Source organism: Lithobates pipiens, unplaced genomic scaffold, assembly GCF_037356315.1.
Source record: "Lithobates pipiens isolate NorthernLeopardFrog02 unplaced genomic scaffold, aLitPip1_a1.2 Scaffold_11, whole genome shotgun sequence".
Classification (NCBI taxonomy): domain Eukaryota; kingdom Metazoa; phylum Chordata; class Amphibia; order Anura; family Ranidae; genus Lithobates; species Lithobates pipiens.
The window spans coordinates 21,310,855-21,334,553 of NW_027507696.1; the positions used below are offsets into that span (position 1 = coordinate 21,310,855).

General features: G+C 42.1%; 1 protein-coding gene across 3 annotated transcripts in view; it reads right to left on the reverse strand.

Moving 5' to 3' along the window:
* The window catches only part of RABGGTA (Rab geranylgeranyltransferase subunit alpha), a 90,439-nt gene that overhangs the window by 50,090 nt on the left and 16,650 nt on the right, over positions 1-23,699 (reverse strand). For 2 of the 3 annotated variants that reach the window (XM_077469738.1, XM_077469756.1), the window contains exons 2-8: positions 18,736-18,766; positions 17,236-17,346; positions 12,058-12,182; positions 10,581-10,768; positions 10,283-10,480; positions 7,555-7,638; positions 6,759-6,841 (exon numbers count right to left, since the gene is read on the reverse strand). In XM_077469738.1, coding sequence (XP_077325864.1) covers positions 6,759-6,841; positions 7,555-7,638; positions 10,283-10,480; positions 10,581-10,768; positions 12,058-12,182; positions 17,236-17,346; positions 18,736-18,738 — 792 coding nt within the window. In that variant the 5' untranslated portion in view covers positions 18,739-18,766. Of the gene's footprint in view, positions 1-6,758; positions 6,842-7,554; positions 7,639-10,282; positions 10,481-10,580; positions 10,769-12,057; positions 12,183-17,235; positions 17,347-18,735; positions 18,767-23,438; positions 23,561-23,699 lie in introns of those variants that run through there. The other variant, XM_077469746.1, reaches the window with a different exon arrangement.

A 23,699-nucleotide genomic window follows, 5' to 3' on the forward strand; every position in this document is an offset into this window, starting at 1 on the left:
TAGGTTGAGTTACTGTTCCTGCCAAAGAAAACAAGCTTTTTAAACAGGAATTCCAATCTTTTATTGGTTATATCCCCAAGCATCTGAGCATTGTCTACTGGACAAGTTAAATTATTATTCACAGAGGAAATAGCTGCATCAATTGCCGGTATATTCCACCATTTTGTGAATTTTTCCTCCATAGGAAAAAGTGTTGAGAACTTTTTTGGAAGGAGAAAATGTTTATCTGGGTGATCCCTCTCAGAATACATAAACTGTTCCAGCAGTGGTTGGACAGAAAAAGCATGCATAGCTTGGGGGAGGCTTTAGGGAACCCAAAGCAGAAATGGGCCTTTCAGCTGACTCATTTGAGGGTAGCTTAAATGTGGAACGAACCATTTCTGTAAGCAATTGTACCAGCAATTTTTCAGGTTGTTAAGTTGAAAAAGGTTCTTCCATAACCGATTCCTTGGAAGGGGAGTCAGCCTCCCCGCGGTCCCCTAAGGGGGCCTCATCCTAACCCATTCACTGATCCTCTGTTTGAGGGACCTGGGCAGTAGAAGGAGACCCATCGCGTTTTCTCTCATGCTGGGAAGATGTGATTAGAGCAGTCAATCTTTCCTCCAACCCCACCAAGGCTGAGAAAAAAACATCCCCAGTAATGTAGACAGGGGCTAAAGTGTTGGAACACTTGACAAACCTGAGGACTCACCCTGATCAGCGATCCCTGGGTTCCTCTGGGAGGGGGGGGGGGGGGGGGGCGACACTGCTGAGGTGAGACTAGGATCCTCAGAGCCTGAGGGGGATACCTTTGGTCCCCTTTTTGAGGAATTTATACCTCCCCTTCTGGAAGGCATAGTCCTAAGCACAAATGCAGAGGTACTGCCAAAAAAACCTGCACCTACTGCTGAGTAATAGTCAGTAATTGTTACTGCTATTAAACGCTCAGCCTGCAGAGTAATTGTGCCTTAGGGAATGTCTGTGTCCCACACTCACATGTCCAGGTCTACTTCTGTGTCTCTCTGTCAGCCAAATTAGTCTGGCAATGGACGTTTCTGTAAACTATGCCGTCCTGCGCTGTGATGCCCATGCCAATACCGCGCTAAGCCACACCCCCTACTTCCTTACTACGCCCCCACCTTCTCTTTTAAAGTGATTCACGCTCGCACGTGGGCATCCGATCAATGTGTGTGTGGGGAGGTTGGAGGAGGAGGGCACTGGGGAAGAGAGGAGAGCTGTCGCTACTGAGGGTGGTGGAAAGGGGGCGGAGCGGCAAACTGCCGGACCCTTTAGCGCTCCCCTGCCTGCTCCTGGAGAGGGGAGAGGAAACCCAGCCCAGGTGGGGGTAATTCCAATCAAATCCCCCCCTCCAAACATCTTACTGATGGCCAGGAACGGATAGCTGGAAGAACCTGCAGCTTCTGCTGACATAGAGCGAGATCTGAAAGCATGGAACAGGTACGTGCTCTTTACACCCTCTAGTGGCGACTTTATGCATGACAACATTTACTGCAAGGAGAAATCCAAAGAAACTTTTAAAATGCCTTAGGAATCTCCACTTACCTTATCCCGCCGCAGGATTCTGTGGTAAAACCAAACAGACCCAATCTTCACCCATCACAGTGGGCTCCGTTAACCACTTTGCACCCAGGCAAATTCTGACATTTCTCTCCTACATGTAAAATTCATAATTGTTTTGCTAGAAAATTACATAGAACCCTCAAACATTATATATGTTTTTTTAGCAAAGACCCTAGAGAATACAATGGCAGTCGTTGCAAGGTATTTGCGCAGCAATTTTTTCAAACACACTTTTTTTCTGAAAAAAAAAAAAAACTGTTTCATGCTTTAAAAAACAAAACCCTCCCCCAAAAAAAACAGTAAAATTAGCACAATTTTTTTGCATACTGTGAAAGATGAAGATACGCCAAGTAAATAGATACCCAACATGTCACGCTTCAAAATTGCACACGCTCGTGGAATGGCGCCAAACCTTGGTATTTAAAAATCCCCATAGGCGACAGTTAAAATTTTTTACTGGTCACGTTTTGAGTTACAGAGGAGGTCTAGGGTTAGAATTATTGCTCTCGCTCTAACGTTCGCGGCGATACCTTACATGTGTGGTTTGAACACTGTTTTTATATGTGGGCGGGACTTACGTATGCATTTGCTTCTGCGTATGAGCTCACGGAGACAAGGACGCTTTCAATTTTTTTTATTGTTTTTTTATTGTTAATTTTACTTTTATTTTTTTGACACTTAAAAAAAATGTGATTACTTTTATTCCTATTACAAGGAATGGCATGATCGGACCTATTTACTTTTACCTATTTTTAGGCTGGGAAGCCTAAAATAAAAAAAAACAAAAAGCGATCACGGCTTCACCCGGCCAAGGCGGCGCCGGTTTTTGAATGCAGAGGCCGGGCGTGACGTCATAACATTACGCCTGGCCTCCGAACGATCATAGAGACTCCAGCGACCATCTGGCCCGCCCGAAATCTCTATGATGAACATCCGGGGGCCGGTGGATCCTGTGTCCGACTCACTGATGGAAGCGGTGAGTTGGTAGAAGCACCAGAGGGCGGAGGGATCGTCCCCCCCCCGCTGCCCGTAAGAACTATCAAGAGGCGGAACAGCCGCTATGATCGTTCTTATGGTGCAGGGAATCGCCGGCTGAAAAAGCCAATATCTGAATGATGTCTGTAGCTAAAGGCATCATTCAGATTTACCCCTGGAAAGTCAAGGACTTCCCAGGACGTCCACTCGGCGCAAAGTGGTTAAAAAACCTTCAAGGACTGGGGTCCCTTTTTATCGGGGTTCCACTGCCTTGGACCTGTATAGCACCCTGTCAGGAAGCTTTATGGTATTGTAGTATGACCAAAGCACTGGATCCCAGGGTCCAGCTCTCAAGAGAAGCGTTACAGGCAAAATCTTGTTTCTGCCACGACGCCCAGGTACCATCCACCTGGGCCTCAATGGCACTTTGAATCGATCCGGTTGCAAAGCGTGCTTCAGCAAGGATTACTCCAGTGGAGCCTTTGCACAGTACATCTTTACTCGTGACCAACAAGTAAGACACTGGCAAAAAAAAAGATGTAATCCCGGTAATGGGAGTGGTTATATAGGGCGTGAACTTCCTGTCTTAGGGTGTGCCCGTGTCCATCACCTAAAGGTGGCCTATATAACCCACATAGTTATTACTATGGCTCTGTGTCCCGTGATGTACGATAAAGAAATCTGATTTTCTGAAAGGGAGGGGAGGGGGGTCCATTTAAAATAGAGCTCCTGCAGCAGAGAACGGCTGCAGTCACACTCCAGCATCCTCAATGTACAACAAGACAGTTAATGCCCATGTGTTATATGTGATGGCATTGAGACACCATCCACAGACCGGAGCCCCAGGCAGAGGAGGAAAGTGCTGGAGTGGGGGAGAACAGTAAGTGATTAAATCAGCACTGTACTCCTCCCTACACATTACAAGCATTTAACCCTTGCAGTGTGTGTAGGGTGGCACTGCAAGGGTGAATTTAGGATATTCCTGGAATTTAGCTATAAATGTATTCCCTACCCAAATAAGCAATAATTTGTGAAAGCAAAAACATAATAGGAGACAACATGAAAATGTGCAGTACGTGTAGTGTTTTTTTGGCCCAAATATACACATACGCAAAAGGTAAGGAGGAAGAGACTAATTAAACAAAGGGGTTGAGTAAGCAAGTGTATAGGTAAAGAGCTAATGGTTAAACATATTGTCAGTGTTTTTAACTTGTGAGCCATGTTTTCACCATCTACACAGCTCATTGCATTATTGCATGCATCAACTATGAACTCACATTCCCTTATTCCCACATCTTGCTGTTGACAATGATACACTATAACACAGTAAGCAGGGGAGAGACAGGAAGTGATCTGCATGCCAGCCATATAACTATAAAACCTAAAAGGTAAAAGTAAATCATTCAATTATATTACGCACACAATCTAGATCAGTCAGCTCATGCATTATAAAAATGTATAGCACACACCATATACATATAGTATTTTAAACCTTAGCAAATAAATCACTACCTACAAACCATCAAGGAGCCATAACTAAAGTCAAACCTGGTTATAGTTCATAGAAAATAAGGCATGGTCAATCCAGGGCATACGGGAAGTATTCACAGCGCTTCACTTTTTCCATATTTTGTTATGTTACAGACTTATTCCAAAATGGATTGAATTAATTATTTAACTCAAAATTCTACAAAAATACCCCAAAATGACAATGTGAAAGAAGTTTGTTTGAAATATTTCCAAATGTATTAAAAAAATAAATAAATAATAAATCACATGTACATAAGTATTCACAGCCTTTGCTCAATACTTTGTTGAAACACCTTTGGCACCAATTAAAGCCTCAAGTCTTTTTGAGTATGATGCAATAAGCTTCGTAAACCTATTTTTGGGCAGTTTCTTCCATTCTTTTTTGCAGGAGCTCTCAAGCTCCATCTGGTTGGATGAGGATTGTAGGTGCACAGCCATTTTCAGATCTCTCCAGAGATGTTTAATCGGGTTCAAGTCTGGGCTCTGGCTGGGCTGCTCAAGGACATTCACAGAGTTGTCCCGTAGCCACTCCTTTGTTATCTTGGCTGTGTGCTTAGGGTCCTTAGTCTGTTGGAAGTTGAACCTTCACCCCAGTCTGAGGTCCAGAACACTCTGGAGCAGGTTTTCATCAAGGATGTCTCTGTACATTGCTGCATTCATCTTTCCCCCGATCCTTACTAGTCTCCCAGTTTCTGCCACTGAAAAACATCCCCACAGCATGATGCTGCCACCACCATGCTTCACTGTGGGATGGTATTGGCCAGGTGATGAGCGGTGCCTGGTTTCCTTCAGACATGATGCTTGCCATTCAGGCCAAAGAGTTTAATCTTTGTTTCATCCGACCAGAGAATTTTGTTTCTCAAGATCTGAAAGTCTTTCAGGTGCCTTTTGACAAACTCCAGGCAGGCCGTAATGTGCCTTTTTTCTGAGGAGTGGCTTCCATCTGGCCACTCTACCATAGAGGTCTGATTGGTGGAGTGCTGCAGAGATTTGCAAATGCGTGTAGACTAAACCCCTGCTTTTAACGCATACTGTTACACAGGTTTAATTGGTTGTCTGCGAGCTGGTCAGTAAGTAAACTTGTTTTTTTCCCTTGGATTTATCCTTGGCCCTTGTATCACTGCCGTGTATATTGGTCAGGCAAGGTACTGAAACCTTCAGAGCAATTGAGCTACATGCTGGGTGCTCAGTGTGCTCCTGTACCTTTAAGAAGGGGTGGGCTCCCCTTCAGTCCACCTGCCCCCACCTATCCGACAAAATGCATGTGCTTCCACTGTGAAGACACTTATAAGTTAGTGTTAGGTACCACAGATATCAGGGTGCGGTGGCGAAGCTCTGTGGCTTATGCATGCATTTGCAAATTCGTGCAGACTAAACTCCTGCTTTTAACGCATACTGTTAGACAGGTTTAATTGGTTGTCTGCGAGCTGGTTGGTAAGTAAGCTTGGTTTTTTATCCTTGGCCCTGTTTATATCTTATGTAGCCTTCCAATGCTGCTTACTACGATGGGCATCTATAGATGGGGCAGTGGCGTCTTTTTTTTAATTTTCAATATTTTTATTGAGTTTTAACAAATGACAAAGAAATGCAAATAATGTACATATACATTTTTGGCCTGCAGAGCCCAAAATCGAAGTGTACAATTACTAACAAGCAGATATCTAGACTAGCAAAAAGCGGTATGAAAGTCGACCCAATATATCACAGTTAAAGGAGGGATCATTGCAAACACTTTCTCGTGAACTTCTCCAGAGTAGAATCTGTGATTTCCCTGGACCCAACCCTTTCAGGAGTCTAAGTCACTGAGGGGACTGCCAGGACCGTTCGACAGGCCCCACCCGCCAAAAGGGCATCCACCACACCACCCCCTTGGGAGCACACTGTGGAAGTGGGGACACCCTTCCCACAGGTCTGGGACGTGGCATCTTTTTTGTAGTACTACAGAGATAGTTGAATCTTCTGGAAGGTTCTCCTCTCTCCACAGAGAAACACTGGATCTCTGTCAGAGTGACCATCAGTTTCTTGGTCACCTCCCTGACTAAGGCCCCTCTCTCTTGATCACTCAGTTTGGTTGGGCGGCCCGCTCTAGGAAGAGTCCTGGTGGTTCCAAACTTCTTCCTTTTACAGATGATGGAGGATCCTATTAGATCCTTCAATGCTGCAGAAATTTTTCTGTACCCTTCCCCAGATCTGTGCCTCGATACAATTCTGTCTTGGAGGTCTACAGACAATTCTTTGGACTTCATGGCTTGGTTTGTGCTCTGACATACACTGTTAACTGTGGGACCTTATATAGACAGGTGTGTGCCTTTCCAAATCATGTCTAATCAACTGAATTTACCACAGGTGGACTCCAATCAAGTTATAGAAACATCTCAAGGATGATCAGTGGAAACAAGATGCACCTGAGCTCAATTTTGAGTGTCATGGCAAAGGCTGGGAATACTTCTGTACATGGGATTTTTAAATTTTTTATTTTTAATACATTTGCAAAGATTTCAAACAAACTTCTTTCCCATCGTCATTATGGGGTATTGTTTGTAAAATTTTGAAGAAAATAATGAGTTTAATCCATTTTGGAATAAGGCTCTAACATATAAAAATGAGGAAAAAGTAAAGCGCTGTGAATACTTTCCAGATGCACTGTAGGTCTGTTCTTGAGAAATTAAATGATCAAAGAAGCATTAACTTACAAGGACTGGATGAGAAAAAGTCACAGTTACAAAAGGTACTTCCAGATCAGCTAAGATACATCGAATGGAAAGTGGAGGATCACCTGACAAAAAACAAACAGCTATTATTCAGTGTTTACCAAAGAAATAATAAAACCAAAGGAAACAGTTTACTGTAAAACAAACTGTTAAAGATGGTTATTATGGTATTAATATCGATATATATATTCAATAATTCATATTGATGAGAAAAGTTCCAAGAAAGTGCGTTCAGTTCTTGTTAAAAACTAAAAAATGTATTTAATAATAAAAATAGCAAAATATTACAAGAACAATATCAAAATGTAGAATGTAAAAAGAAAATCAATAATGGATTATATTCTTCAGATGAAGATTGAATCAGATGTATATCTGTGTGTGTAGCTGTACCACCTTCCTTCAATGTCTCGTGGTGTGTTGTGTCTGTCAGCAAATCTCTCTGTTCAACTCCTTTTACTACTAAATTCACTAAATACTAATTTATACAAACTTAGGCAGCAAATGGTTTTCTAACTTTCAGTCTAACGCCACATCTAAATCAAATACTACATAAATCAGTATGTATAATATATATACTTTTACAAGTATAAGATTCTATATAATTTAGCTTTTTCCATAACTAGAAGATTTCAAATTTATATATATATATATATATATATATATTCAACTCAATTATTCTGTAGAGATCTAATCCATTCAATTGTTAATTGATGTATATTAGAATATTAGATTCAAGAAACGTTTTAACACAAACATAACCTGGTTTCAGATTGCTCACCTCTTCCAAGAAGCCAGCGATGATAAAACCAGGCACTCTGGTCATTTGGATCAGTGAAGAAGGCATTTTGTACAAGCTCCAGTTCTGTCAACAAAAGGCAACTTATTAATATGGTGTGTGAATTTTGTAGGCATATTAGATTGTGAGCACCATAGGAATAAAATCTGAATAGTTAATATGCACTACATAGTGTACGATCACAACGCTATATAAAAATGGTTGGGGGAAAAAAAACATAGACCTACAGATGTCACTTAATCTGAAAGTCAGATAACCTTAATTGGATTTTTTGCTTAGGCTACACACTTGCAACGTTCACAATACTGGTACCGATACCAGTAAATCCTTGAAGCCTGTGCAATTCACTATTAATTGTGCATTAAAGTGTTTGTAAAGCTAAGACATGAAATATGAACAAAGCATCCCTCTACAGTATGCATTTGTCTCAATTAACAGCACTGAAGCCCCATACACACTATCAGTTTTTCTGCTGATTTTTTTCCTTCACGTTTACCTAAACCATGTAGTAGAATGGCCTGCCTGATAGCATACAAATTGAAACTCCTAAGGTTTGACCTCATATTATATGGTTTTGGTAAATCTGAAGGAAAAACTCAGCAGAAAAACGGATAGTTTGTATGGGGCTTAAGTGTAATTTTTGTCTGCTGATTTGTTCCTCTAATATCAATATGAATCACTTCTGACAAGTTTTCCTGACACCAAGAGAAAAGAGGGTGACAGGGAGGGATCTCCAGGTGATTGACAGCCTCAGTTCTGTTCCTGTGTTGTAAACATGTGTTGTAAAATGTGGTGTAAACACCGATATATTGGACCCCCACATGGGGCATGATACCCCAGACGATGTCTCTTTAGACAAAATGCATTGGGACAAGCCCTGTTGATGTCATTGCGTTACCCATAACCATATATCTTTAAAGCCCTTAATCCACTTTCTAAATGTGAGTGTTTCCAATTTTTTTATGTTTATGCGGATTCACACTATGTGGAGTATTTTCCTTATGGTCATGCTATTACGAACACTTGAGGGGATTTGGTCTGACAAGTTGTCTGCTTTTGAGGACTGCTGACCAATTGGACCATCTTCCATCCTGATCTGGAGCCCAGATGTGGAGGTCCCATATATTGGTGTTTACACCACATGCCTTGTTGACTCATTGAGCATATGATACTGAACGTTACATTGAGTCTTCTTACTCCGGTAAGCCTCCTCTCTGACCGGTGGTGGTTTCATTATCTGTGTCTTTACTCCAACACTGATGGCACATGGAATCCCCTTTCTGGTTATATTGTTTTTCTCACTGGTTATCTATGGACTGTTTTATTCAGTTTAAAATCCTTTATATGATGGAACATGGACTTTAGTTTGGGTGTGAGTTTCACATAATTTTTTCACTGTTTTATTTTTGTGGTCATTTCACATTATACATTAAATTGTATATATATGAATTTTCATGAATGTTTGAGCGCTGCACAAAGTGTATTTTTCACATATTGCTTGTTTACACTTGTCTTAGTGTTGTGCTGGCTGCTATTTGCATGTCAGTGCGATATACACCAATTTTTGCACTGATGGGCACTTATGTGCACTGAAGAGGTGGCACTTATGAGGACTGATTAGGTGGCACTGATGAGGAGGCAATAATATTCCGCACTGATAGGCACTGAAAGATGGCACTGTTGGTCACTGATAAGTGGCATAGGTGGGCACTGATAGGCGGCAAGGATAGGCACTGATGAACGTTACCAATGGGCACTGATGGGAGGAACTGATGGTCATTGATGGACAGCACTGATGGACACTGAAAGCTGCACTGACTGGTATCACTTATGGGCACTGATTGGGCTTTCCTGTAATCAGGGCACTCATGATCAGTGCACTGATTAGCTGCCCAGGTCTACCCTGCGAAGAGATGCCACTGATCGGCACTCCTCGCCACACATTCTGTCAGTGTGAGGTAAGCCGATTCATGGCACTTCCTTGTTTACATGTGACCGGCTGTGATTGGACACAGCCAACCACATTGTTAAAGAGCCACGGCCATGACTCTTTACAGATATCAGGGTCGCACTATGCCCTAGCAACACGGCGCAGCTAAGATCGGCGCTCGGCAGCGGCTGTTCTGGGGCGCCATTATATGACGTACTCCCAGAGAGCAGCACCGTCCCTCCGTCGGTGGGCAGATGGCGAGTGGTTAAAGAGGTTGTAAAGGCACAAGGTTTTTTACCTTCCATTTTACCTTCATGCATTCAATGCACTAAGGTAATAAAAAAAAAAACATTTTGTGTCCAGCAGCTCCCTGAAATACTTACCTGAGGCCCCTCTTGATACAGCGAAGTCCATTAGAGCCTTGTCGCTCTGGGGACTCGCATTCCTGATTGGCTTTTGGCAGCAGCGGGAGCCATTGGATCTCACTGCTGTTGATCACAGCCAATAGGGAGACAGAGGGGACGTGGCCGAGCTGTGGCTCCATGTGTGAATGGACACATAGAGCCGCGGATCAGGAGAATGCCTGCTTGGGTGTCCCCATAGCAAGCTGCTTAATGTGGGGCACCCGGCAGGAGAGCGACAGGCCAGGACACGAGAAGAGGAGCATTCTGGCAGCGTATAACACGTTTGTTATTTAAAAGAAGGCTTTAATATCACTTTAAATTGATCAATGTGGGTCTCTACAACATTTCTAGTCTTCCTCTAATAATTTTGTCTCACCAGAAAGCAAGGTCTCTTCTGACAGTCTGCCATGCCGTTCTGGGTCAGGGTGGATCCGTGGGAGCAATTTGCTGCGGTAATGCCAGGAGGAGTAGTTGGAGAAATTTTTGGTGATAAGACTACTGGTTAAATCAAGTTCATCAGCATCAGGGACCTGTGATGACTGAGTTACAATTCTTCTGTAATCCCAGCAATGAACTGTGGAAAGGTTATAAAAGAATAGGTAATGGGAGTTAAGTTATTAAACCTTTTTATGGACATTTCTTGAGAAATTCTTTATATACAAAGTGTTACTTACAGTTCCTTTCATCGATCTCCAGAAAACGATTACAGAGTTGCAGTTCCCTTGACCAGTCTGGCTCCGGCATATGTTGCATTACCCAACAACGATGGTACCACGTCCCATAAGACTTGGGGTTTACACGTAAACAGCTCTCTAGGAAGGACAGCTCTCCCACATAAAGAGTGCGTATCTCCTCTTCTGACCTGATAGGTAGAAATGGAAAAACATCTAGAAACACACCTCTCTTCTGCTATGACCCTGTTTATGTCCATTGCTTCTATTGCTTTAAAATACACATTATGACGATCCTGCGCTTTGTCATTTTCAGGGCTTATAGTACCAGTTTGCTCACATGTTGCTCCATTCATCCATCGGAGGAAACTAATTGCTCAGCACTTCAGGCCATAAGGGAGTATTAAGCAGTGCTGGATCCCTGGAAGGTGAATTGACAGACTTCAGCATAATCAAATTAGGGTAAGAAGGTAAAAGTCCATAGGCTTGTATAAACTACAATCCAATCAACTTAGAGCTTTCACAGGGATGTTTCCCTTTGCTGTGGCAGGTAAATGGAGGGGCAGGAAGATTGTGGCAATTATGGGTGGTGGAGGGAATCAAAGCAGGGCGATTGTCAGCAATCCCCCTGATGAAGACACGTGATCCCTGTGTCAGCATGCGTTGGGGAGGGGACAGGACAGTGTAAGCAGCAGCAGCATTGCTAGCACGAGCGGCTGTGGATAAACCAATGGACGTACAGCCTCATTTGGTTTATATACAGATCTGCGTGTTAGAGTGGTGCTCTACAAGCACCTTTGTTGTGTGAGTACCTTGATCAATATTTTAAATAAATGTGGTTTAAACAATAAAGCACCATGTAGCTTTTCTTTATATATACACTAAGGATACAATCATAGAACGGCTCAGTAACCTGCAGTCTATACATCACAGAACCCAGGGGTGGTTCAACAGTGCTGTTTGACCAAACTTAAATGTGCGGTCACATGCACTGAGGTGAGGAGAATAACAAAGGGGGGGGGGGGAGCTTGAGAGCGTTGGCACTTTGGATAAGTTTGGAGCACCATCACAAGGATCCATTTCAACTGAAAATCCTTGAGGATATTTACTGATTGACTTTTATTATTGAGCACTTTAGTGCACATATGGGATAGAACATAAAATAAGTTTGCAAATTGTGTAACTATATCTGTTGTATATTTCGTTAGCACATTAGCACTTTATGCGTGTTTGGAATAGAATCATATTGTACTATACACTTGGTCAATTAATATTGAGCACTGGATATTTATTATTACACAAATTCACAGGAAGTATTTGATTGCAGAGCATATCGCAGCACATTGATTTTAATAAATGTTTGTTTTCAGCTTCTTTTTTCCAGATGCATTCTGATTACTAGCTAAGGGCAGCAGAAAAGATTTTAATTTTCTAAAGAGCATAAAAGTATACAATGAGAAAGACAACCTTTGGCATTTACCTTTCAGCACCAAGTGCAAGAAACACTTCTCGTCTCAAGTTCCATAGGGAAGCAAAGTCTGGGTTTAATGCCAATATTTGAGCTGTTAGTTCCAGTGCTTCTTTATCCAATTGCCCAGCTTCACGCTGCAGGAAACAGTGCATAAGAGTGGACCCAGGTTATGACCAAAACAAGAGAAAAAATAATATGCAGCTGTTTTAAAAACTGCCCTAGTTTTAAAATGTGCTCATGTGAATTTTAAAGTGATTGTACAGGTAAAACTTTTTTTAATAACAAACATGTTATACATACATGTTCTGTGCAATGGTTTTTACACAGATCAGCCCAGATCCTCTGAGGTTCCCCGCTAGTGCTCCTGGCTCCTCTCCCCTTCCAAGTGACCCCCACAGCAAGCTAATTGAACGCCTCTGCCTCGCCCCCCATTCTCTCCTCACAGCCTGTGATTGACAGCAGCAGGAGCCAATGGCTTAAACTGCTGCCTCCATGTCCAGTGAGGAGAGAGCCATTGCTCGTCGGCACCATGTTGGATTGTAAGTATTTTTTTTTGGGGGGGGGGGGGACTTAACACAGAAGGCTTTTTTACCTTAAAAGAAGAAGTCCACCCTGAGCTTGTTTGGCTGGGCTTCTCCTACGGGTTTGCAGGAGTGACATTTGTTTTGCACACCTGTGACCCCTTTTCAACAGAGAGCGTTCTGAAGTCCAACGTCTGCTGACATTACTGGAATCAGTCCAGGCACCATGTTATCAAGACAATGAAGTCTGGATCTGCCAGGTGTGTGGACTGATGCCCATCTCAGCCAGCCGCTGAGAGTTTGAGATACCCGATCCCCGCTCCTCCACAGCTCAGCGCTCCAGTGAGTGTGGAGGAGCAGAGAGGAAAGCTACTGATTGACAGCCAGCAGCTCTCCGTTCGGGGTACTGTGAGAACTGAGCCATCGGTGCACAGGTGGCGGGGGACAGATGCAGCATCGACCTAGGTAAGTATAAATGGGCCAAAAAAAACAAACCCCATATATCTTATCTTTTATTTTATTTATTTATTTATTTTTACGTATAACTCTTTATTCAAAGATTTTTCCAAATATAAACAATCATGTAGAAAAAGAAGGCAAACCAAGAAATAAACCTATTACAAAACCAACTTCGCTAAGCATATACATCTAAGGCTTGTACACACGGTCGGACATTCTGACAACCCAATCTGTTGGATGTTGTCCGACGGATTTTGTCCGAAACTGTTGCATACACACGGTCGGACAAAGTTGTCGGAAAATCCGATTGTACATAACGTGATGACGTTATTTCGTTACAACGGGACTACGTTCAGGCTAGTAGCCAATAGCTTTAGTCTAGGAATTTGATCTGAGCATGCGTGGCACTTTGTCCGTCGGAGTAGGCTACACATGATCGGAGTACGTCCGATCGGAGCATGTTGTCGGAAAATTTTATAGAAAAGTTGGAAAACTTGGTCCGTCGGATATTCCGACGGAAACAGTCTGATGAAGACCACACACAGTCGGATTATACGACAATACGGTCCGATCGGACACATTCCGTTGGAATCTCTGACTGTGTGTACAAGGGCTAATAGGTCAACATTGACACTTATTAAATTTATAAACTAAAGATATAAACTAAAGATAGGAGATTAATGGCGAATATAAATTAATATGCCACCTTAATGCAAATTCACTTTGAATCAAATAATAACCTCCAAAATATATCGATATGCATCGATTACTGCAATTGTTAACCTATATGCTTATACCTTAACTTAACTACTTTAAAATGAGAAACCTTTCTCCTGACCCCATCATTGGGGGTCTGGAGACAAAATCTACAAAAAAACTGAGAAAAGGAGAAGAAAACAAAAAAAGAAGAAAAAAAAGGAAGGGAAAAAAAGATTAAATATAACTAACTCAAACTCAGAACCTTTGCTGCCTCCCCGCCTCGCCCCACCCCCCTCCCAGAGTTCCGCCATCAGGGCCCAGCTCATCCTTATGAATCCACCCTCCCAAATTACACAGAAATGCAATCAACATGTTAAGGGGTGCCCAAAAAGGTTATCCATGGCTGCCAGGTATCCCTACACTCCTCCTCTCTACCATAGAGAGACGCTGTCAAAAATTCCATTGTCCTAATTTTGTCTATCCTAGAAAATCAGTGTTTCAGAGAAGGTGTAGTCGTGGACCTCCACGTCTGGAATACAAGTCCGGGCAGCATTCAGCATTTGCACTAACAACGTCTTTCTAAAGTGGTGAAGGGGTTGTTCATTTAAATGAAAGAGGTAGCCCAAAGGGTCCAAACCAAGGTCAACAAGTGTAAATTTTTCAATCTCCCCCACATCTTTCCAGAATGCTGTAATTAAATTTTGCTCTTGAAAGCGGCTTGCTATGGAGGATTTATGAGCCAATAGAATAATCCTGTTAATTTTCGATCTTGTAAAAAAGATCTGGAAGTCCTCTTCCCAGCGTCATATATAATCTGGCCTTCTGGAAGCTGAATAATCTGTTTATACAAAAGTGACAACATGTGTGGTGCGTGTTCCCTCTCCGCACATAAACACTCAAAGGGTGTCAGTGGCCTTACATATAATTCCGCATCTGCTATAGACCTTAAAAAGTCTGACAATTGAAAGGCAAACCACGGGCTCAAGCGAGGCTGGGAAAGAGTGGAAATGTTTTGCGTTGACATCCAACCCTGTTGGGTAACAAAATGCATCTGGTTCTACCTATTCCCATCAACCCCCAAAGCTGTTTATTATCAAGCCCAGGCATGAAGTCTGGATTCTGGATCACTGGTGTTAATCGGGATGGGAAAGGAGAGAGGCCTTTTGTTGAAAATAATTGAGTAAGAACTGCAATAGTGGCCCCAACTGTAGGATGCCTCTTCAATCCCTGATTGTACTATTTATGAGCGACCCATGGAAGTATAGACAGAGCAATCGGTGAAGCATGCTGTTCCACTTGTACCCACAGTTTAGTCTGTGAAGAGGTGCACCGTGACACTACTCTGGACAAATGTAAGCCCTTGTACACACGGTCGGAGATTCCGACAACCAAATCCATCCAAGTAATTCCGACGGATTAATTCCGGAAGAGGTCCGGAAGTGATGTTGCATACACACGGTCGGACTAAGTTGTTGGAAAATACGATTGTACATAACGTGATGACGTTATTTCGTTAGGACGGGACTACGTTCAGGCTAGTAGCCAATAGCTTTGGTCTACGAATTTGATCTGAGCATGCGTGGCACTTTGTCCGTTGGAGTAGGCTACACATGATCGGAGTATGTCCGATCGGAGCATTTTGTCGGAAAATTTTACCGGCAAGTTGGAAAAGTTGGTCCGTCTGATATTCCGACGGAAACAGTCCGATGCAGACCACACACAGTCGGAATATCAGACAAGACGGTCCGATAGGAAACATTCCGTCGGAATCTCCGACCGTGTGTACAAGGGCTAAGGCTCCATAGAAATGCTGTGTACACGCGGCCAGACTTTGACAGCAAAGGTCCGGCGTAACAAATCCATCGGACAATTCGACCATGTGTGGGCTTCATCAGACCTTTGCTATCGAAAAATCTGACGGATTTTAGAGAATAGGAATCGCTTGCATTAAATATAGGATTTGAGGAAGCAGAGTCATCTTAAATGCATTACACCTCCCAAACCACGTGAGGGTAAGGGTCTGCCATACTTGAAAATATAATCGCATTTTCGATAATAATCATGCAATCATATTTCTAAGTAAGCTTTAAGTTCGGGGGTTTAAAAAAAAAAAACTCACCTAGGTGGATGCAGCATCAATCTGAGCCCCACTGTCTGCGCTCAAACACTGCCAATTGCTAAATTCTCCCTCTCCATTTTGCGACTGTCTGTCAGCAGCTCTCTGCTCTCCCCTCCAGCTCTTACTGGAATGCTGGGCTGTGGAGGGGGCGGGAGGGGCTGGCTCAGCCTTACAGTGGATCGCTGAGAAGTTGAGCCAGCTGCCAATCCAGGCTTTTGGATGGATCCTGACCATATGGTTGGCATCTTTTCAGAGCCTGGACTGGCTCTGTGATGTCAGCCGACAAAACAAACTGTCAGCTCTCAAACTGAATTGCACTCCTGTGATCCATAGGAGAAGTATGGCCAAAAAAGCTTTGGCCATACTTCTCCTTTAATTCACAGAGAGCATTAAGGTAAAAAAATGTCTGCCTTTACGATCACTTTAAGGTATGCACATTGCTATGTTACAATAGATACAGTACTGATGGTAAGTATAACACACATGCTGGAAAAAAACACAATGGAGCTGATTTACTAAAACTGGAGAATGCAAAATCTGGTGTAGCTGGGCATGGTAGCCAATCAGCTTCTTAAATTCAACTTTGACAAAAAAAACCTGGAAGCCAAAAGGCCTTACCTGCATAAATGTAAAATAAAAAAACTTCTACTAGCTGCTCCCCCCTTCCTCCCAAAAATACTTACTTAAGTCCAGTATCGATCCAGCACTGTGCCCATCTGCAGCAGTGATTGTCTTCTCTCCCTCTCCCCAACAAACACAGAGGCAGCAGTAGAAGCCACTGGCTGCTGCTGCCAATCAAATCCTGTAACAAGGGAGTGGGGGCCAGGGCCGAGCTATGCTGTGTGTTTCTGTAGACACGCACAGTCTGGCCAGGGAACATGTCTACATGTGTACCCCCCCCCATAGCAAGCGCCTTGCTATGGGGGTACACAGAGAAGAAGAGGAGTGGAGAGCACTGGCAGGGGACTCCATAAGAGGAGGTTCAGGGCCACTCTGTGCAATATCCTTGCACAGAGCAGGTGAGTATAACATCTTTTTGTATTTTAGGTAGAGAAAACTGGAGACTTTATCACTTTAAGCTGCCCTACTCTGCAAGCTTTATGCTATCACTGTTGTAACATAGTTAAAGCACAACTCTAGATAAATAAAAAAATACCTTTTAATCAAGTTGTGAAATTTAAAAATGAAAAGCAGAACGCCAGTCAGTAATAAAAAGATAAAGGGGAATAGACCATTAAGGGATAAAATAAAACCTGCTTTTGCTGCAAAACTTATCAACAGTCCACAGTACTTTGTTTTCGGCCACAACAGTAAGTGTTCTCTGTTTAATATCATTTTTGCATCAGTGTATATGAACTCTAATAATTACAAAACAATAAAGGTTCCCACCTTGTTCAATGCAGCCTGAGTGGCACTCACATACAGCTCTAGCTTCTTTTCTCTCTCTTTCCGTTTCGCCTCCTGCTGTTCCAGCGTAGTCTTTACTTTAACTCGACCATGCTGGAAATAAAGGTTGAGCTGTGATTTGTTCAATAAACAAAGCTTAAAGCATTTGTTACCCCAACATTTTATATTCTTGATGTGTGCCTGCTGTACCATGTACTTGTATGAGAAAGTATCCTGGTCTCTTTGTATTGCCCCCTTTGAGTAAAATCCCAGTGTTTCTTGTCAGTCTCTTTGCTTTCCTATTAAAAACTGACTATACTAGGCAGGAAAACACATTGCAGTCAGTTCTCTCATCCCCTTTGGTCACTGGAAGTTCAACATGGCACCTCATGGCAAATAACTCTCCGATCTGAAAAAATAATTGTTGCTCTACATAAAGATGGCCTAGGCCAGCCATTCTCAATCAGGGTTCCGTGGAACCCTGGGGTTCCTTCAGAGGTTGCTAGGGGTTCCTTGAGCTGTGGCTGATGAACCACCTATTTGATGATGCCTACAGAGTTCAAGGTTCAGCACCACTTAGCAAAGCCAGCAGCATGACAAGAAATATCTTTTTAGCTGTCTTTAAGGGTGGCTTTCTAAACACCACTTTAAGGGGGACATTCTTCCTATTGACCACTAATATAAGGAGAATTGTTCCTATTGAGCCCTGATTATTTGGCTTATAGTAAGGGTTCCTTGAGACATGAAAGTCATTTTTGGGGTTCCTCTAGGTTTAAAAAGGTTGAGAAAGCATGGCCTAGGCTATAAGAAGATTGCCAAGACCCTGAAACTGAGATGCAGCACAGTGGCCAAGCTGGGGGAGGAGAAGCAACAGTACACTGATCTTCCCTATGAAAGGCTGAGAGAATGGAACCCAACTTGACAATGGCGAGGAGTGTTGTGAGTGGAACTTGTCCTGTTAAACCACTGTAAACAGTGGTTTAACAGGACAAGTTCCACTCAGAACACTCCTCGCCATTGCCAAGTTGGGTTCCATTCTCTCAGCCTTTCATAGGGAAGATCAGTGTACTGTTGCTTCTCCTCCCCCAGCTCTTATGCAGCTGAGAACAGAGGGAATGTGATCACTTATAATAAAGGGAAAAAAGGAAGGGACCGTATAATGTTTTTTTTATAGCTATACACATTTTGCCTTTCATTTCTATTTTAAACTGAATGGAATGTTTTACAAAGTGAATGTTTGAAAGAGAAATGTAGAGTACAAAAGAAAATGTACAGTATGTTTATAAATTCTTACATATTTTCATATGTACCATTTAAAACCATTAGGTGGCATGTTAGACAGAACTGGGACTGCATCAACTAAATACTGCATCACTAAGTACAAAAGACAAAACAATTTTACTAAGAATCTAAGATAACCCATTATTTGATCCAGCCAAGCAAAGTGAGGAATATTCTTTCCAAAAATAAACACACAGACATGTAAATGGAGCTTTTACATACCATTTTGTTTCAGGACTCAAGAAAAGTAGACCTGCAAAAGATCAAGAAATTCAACATAGTTTAGTAGAGTCAATAAAATATGTGTGTAATCATTTACAGAAATGTAACCCTGCCATTAAGTATTTCAAATTTGGCCATCCTTAGTTTTGTGTAGTATGGGTAAACCAAACTGTAGCAAAGGTAACTATTAATTAAAAAATAAATTGGATTGAAATAAATAGAACACAGAACCATGCAATAAAAATAAATACGCAAATACATTTTAAGTAAAAAAGTCATTTAAACCTAGCAGTGTAACCTGCTTATTATATATAGACAGTTTATCTAAGTCTACTGAAGCACTGAATTGCAGGGTAGGAAAATAGCTGGAAACTTCCAATGTCACAATAAAGAGAACTTTATACCAGTGCAAAATGGCCCTGCCAAGTTGGGGGAAAATTGAGAAATACACAAAGATTTTATTTGACGCGTTGAGGCATTACATTTTTTTAGTTTGGGTGCGGCTGGACTTTATAACCTTTACCAATAGTACACATCCCACAAACCCAAGTCTACCCCTAATTTATGTTTCAGTTTCCAGCAGATGCGTCTGGTTACCCTAAGGGTATTTATACTCTCATAAAGAGTGCCAATACCCCGACACCCTTGGGTAGCTTGAAGCTGAAAGGCAGATTTTATTAGGCACAAATCCCACTCATTGGCTGTATTAAAGCAGTTTAGGATCTGCTACAGTGGATGAAGCTTTGGATTAATGTAATGCACAAAATTTATTTATATTATATATATATATATATATATATATATATATATATAACAGTTAAGGATAGAAGGACTATGTTGCTTGGCAAAAAATGACTGACACATAGAGGTTGATTTACTAAAACTGGAGAGTGCAAAATCTGGTGCATCGGGGCATGGTAGCCAATCATCTTCTATCTTCAGCTTGTTCATTTAAGCTTTGAGAAAAAAATCTGGAAGCTGATTGATTTCTATGCAGAGCTGCACCAGATTTTACACGCTCCAGTTTTAGTAAATTAACTCCACTCACTTTGTGTTACATCCATGACAGAGAGGATGGCATGGTTTTCCAAATCTGATGGTTGGTTAAAGTAGAACTCTAAACACAAAAGATTTTTTTTTCTTGTATTTGGAGCTGAGAGGTCTTTGGCAAGCTATCCCCACAGCTTATAATGTTTCTAAATTTTAAAAGATGATGGAAAATTCCCACAAAAATGATTGCCAACCATTTTAGTTTTAGCAGAGCAACAAACAGCCAGACAATAGATAAGGGAAGAAAGCCAACTATGTAAGCAAGCAATATTTTTATACTTGATGCTATAGTTATAGTTGTTAATACTTGCTATTTGTTATCTGGCACCTGAACCATATGTTTTAGCTTTTGTAAGCTCAATAAAAACTTCTAATCTAATCTATTGTGTTTACATACAGTATAGTTTAAGCACAGAGAACTCTATAGGACACTACAGGGTCCATATAGTGGCATGTATTTTATGAATGGGCCTTCAATGTAGCTCAAGGTACTGTATGAAGTAACCTTACAAAATATAACGGGAAGCAAATGACAATATTCAGTTTCTTTAAAAAATGCACACCCTAGACCATGTTTCAAACACAAGGCCTGCAGGCGGAATCTGGCCCTCCAGGCCATTTCACGTGGCCCTGGCACCCAGGGGGAGGGGTGGAAGTGATATTTGAAAGAGAGCCGATTCCTGCACCCTGAACTCTGCACTCAGTACGTAGAGCACCGCTGAACTCTGTACTCTGTATGTAGATCACCCCTGAACTCCGTACTCAGTATGTAGAGAACCCCCTTAACTCTGCATTCTGTATGTAGAGAACCCCCTGAACTCTACACATAAAGCATTTCCAGCATTTATTGCCCTTTAAGATCCTCCCACTGCAATTAGGTCACACCCATCATTCAATGTGGTTTGGTGGGGGATGTGGTTGAGTTCCTGCACCTATTCTCTGAGAAAAAAAAAAGCCCTGCATGAACTTATATAATCTCACAGATACAAACGGCCCTTTGAGGACAACCATAATGCCGATGCAGCCCCAAATGAAATTGAGTTTGACACCTATGCTGTAGACCTTTATTTTTTTAATTTAGAATTTAAAGAGGAGTTCCATCCAGGGAAAAAATACAAAATTTAAAGTCAGCAGCTACAAATACTTTTAATATATGGACACTTACCTGGTCAAGGAGCACGCAATGTCGGCACCACAGTCGATTTTCAGATTGCCTCCCGGGTGCTGCCGCCGCCGTTCCTAGTAAGGGAAGCTGGCAGTGAAGCCTTTCGGCTTCACAGCCGGTTCCCTACTGCGCATGCGTGAAGCGCTTTCTAACTGCCCCAGCGGTGAGGGAAGGAAGAAGGGGGCCAGACTTCCGAGGGATGGCGCCACACCGCAGTCAAAAAACAGGTACCCGAGGAAGCAGATAAGTGGAGGTTCCACTTTTGGGTGGAACTCCGCTTTAAAGTGAACACACTATTGCAGGGCTTAGACAAGAGTTGAAATATTCATTCTTAAAACTGCAAGCTCCCTTACAAATTGTTTACTACATGTTCTTGGTAGTCAAATGGTTAAGAATGTATTAATGATTGTTAAAACTGTGTTAAAGACCCACCACATCTTTGCACTATAACTTACTCAGCATATTTGATTATAAAATGTTACCTATATAATCATAATTTCCCCAATTGATTCTAGATGTGCAGTAAGAATGCTTCCATCCTTGCCAAAGCCCTCTGTTCCTAAAGCTAGCACCATCTTTTATAAACCCACCAGTTCATTTTCTGGGCAGCCTCATATGCCCACAGCCAACAACAAACCAAATCTTGCACATGCCCCACCTATTGTGAACTGTCAATTCTCGCTGTTGCTAGAGGAAGTTTAGCTACTGGGAAAGCAAAGTGAGAACACCCTGGCACAGTTATACTAATAATGATGATTTCATATCACATTAGTCCCCGTCCCCCCACTCTGAACAGAGAGGCGTGACTCTCAGTCTCCGGCTTTCTGCTCTCCCCTCCAGTGCTCACTGGAGTGCTGGACTGTGGAGGGGGGGGGGGGGTGGTTGGCTCAGGCTCTTGGCAGATCGCTAAGAGGCTAAACAAGGTGCTGGTCCAGGCTTCTGGATGGATCCGGACCATATAGTCAGCATCTTTCCAGAGCCCAGATCGGCTCTGTGACATAAGAAAACAGCAGGTTACCTTTAAAGTAAATTTCTGGGCTAAAGAAAAAAAATCTCCCTCGAAGTGGGGATGTCTCTTCACTGCATGGGATAAATGCTCGCTTAGGTCTATGGGACAGGAAAATCAGTTTTATTAACCTAATCCTCTGGTTTTTGGGAGATGGTGCTTTCCTATGCTCCAGCGGTGGACTGTTGCTCAATGACCTCATGCCTAATGTAGGGCTATGGGCCCTACATCGGCCTTAATGATGTCAAGGACCATGGACTGCTGGAGATCAGGGGAAAAGAGGCCATAGGAATCAGTTTTGCAATGCAGGGGTATCTGTGGGAATGGAGGGTAAGCAAAACTGCTTTTTCCGATGCCCTAGATGTAACAGGGCATTTAACCATTTTTCATATACACCATCTCACAAAAGTGAGTACACCCTCATATTTTTGTAAATATTTTATTATATCTTTTCATCTGAAAACACTGAAGAAATGACACTTTGCTACAATGTAAAGTAGTGAGTGTACAGCTTGTATAACAGTGTACATTTTCTGTCCCCTGAAAATAACTCAACAGATAGCCATTAATGTCTAAACCACTGGCAACAAAAGTGAGTACACCCCTTAGTGAAAATGTCCAAATTGGGCCCAAAGTGTCAATATTTTGTGTGGCCACCATTATTTTCCAGCACTGCCTTAACCCTCTTGGGCATGGAGTTCACCAGAGTGTCACAGGTTGCCACTGGAGTCCTCTTCCACTCCTCCGTGATGACATCATGGAGCTGGTGAATGTTAGAGACCTTGTGCTTCTCCACCTTCCATTTGAGGATGCCCCTCAGATACTCAATAGGGTTTAGGTCTGGAGATATGTTTAACCAGTCCATCACCTTTACCCTATTGTCTATTCAATGTCACCTGACATGAATTTTAGACTTCCAATAGTATTGGCTATTTGGTTTTAAATATGACCCTGAGGAGGGGATATTGTATTAATATCAGACTGATGTGGAGATGTCAATATGTTTTTTTCCTAGCCCTGATGAAGGGGGCACTCTTTGACCCCTGAAACACATTGGTTACTTTTTGGATTGTCCCCCTGATTGTTATTGATATAAAGTTGTATTTAAACCACTTATCAGTGGTATGGCGCTCCAATTTCCATTTTTGTTACATTATACTTTCACCGGTGTTAGGTCAATTTCAAAGGAAGTATTTAACTTAAAGGAAAAAGTGGCCTGTTTTTTTTATTGTGGTTAGCATATGTGTATATATAAATATAATACTAGCTTCTCTGAAAAAATAATAATAATATTAATACCAACAATATAAACAAATATAGTTTTTCTCCATGAAAAGAACATCTAAAACCATGCACTTCATTTTGATGACAGAATATTTGATGCATTTGATGTGACAAGCATGAGGTGCTCCTTTTTCAAACCTATACTAGGCATTGATCAAAAAAAAAAAACTGGTAAATGATAATACAGATCCACAGTACCTTACAGCAGATCAGAGCAGTGTCCTTCAGACAGCACACTTCAACAACATTACACCTCCAGCATGATGTATCTTTTCCCTGGAATCAATTCCTCTTTCTCTTTCAGAGCCAAACCTTGATATCAGTTCCTCTACTTGGCTCTTTCTAAACCAAGCCTCACTCTGAGTTACTTTGTGGCTTCCTTCCAGAACCAAGCCTCATTCTGAGCTCCTCTGCTTGTCATGTGTCATCCTCTAAATTCTGTTTGGGTGACTTTAACCA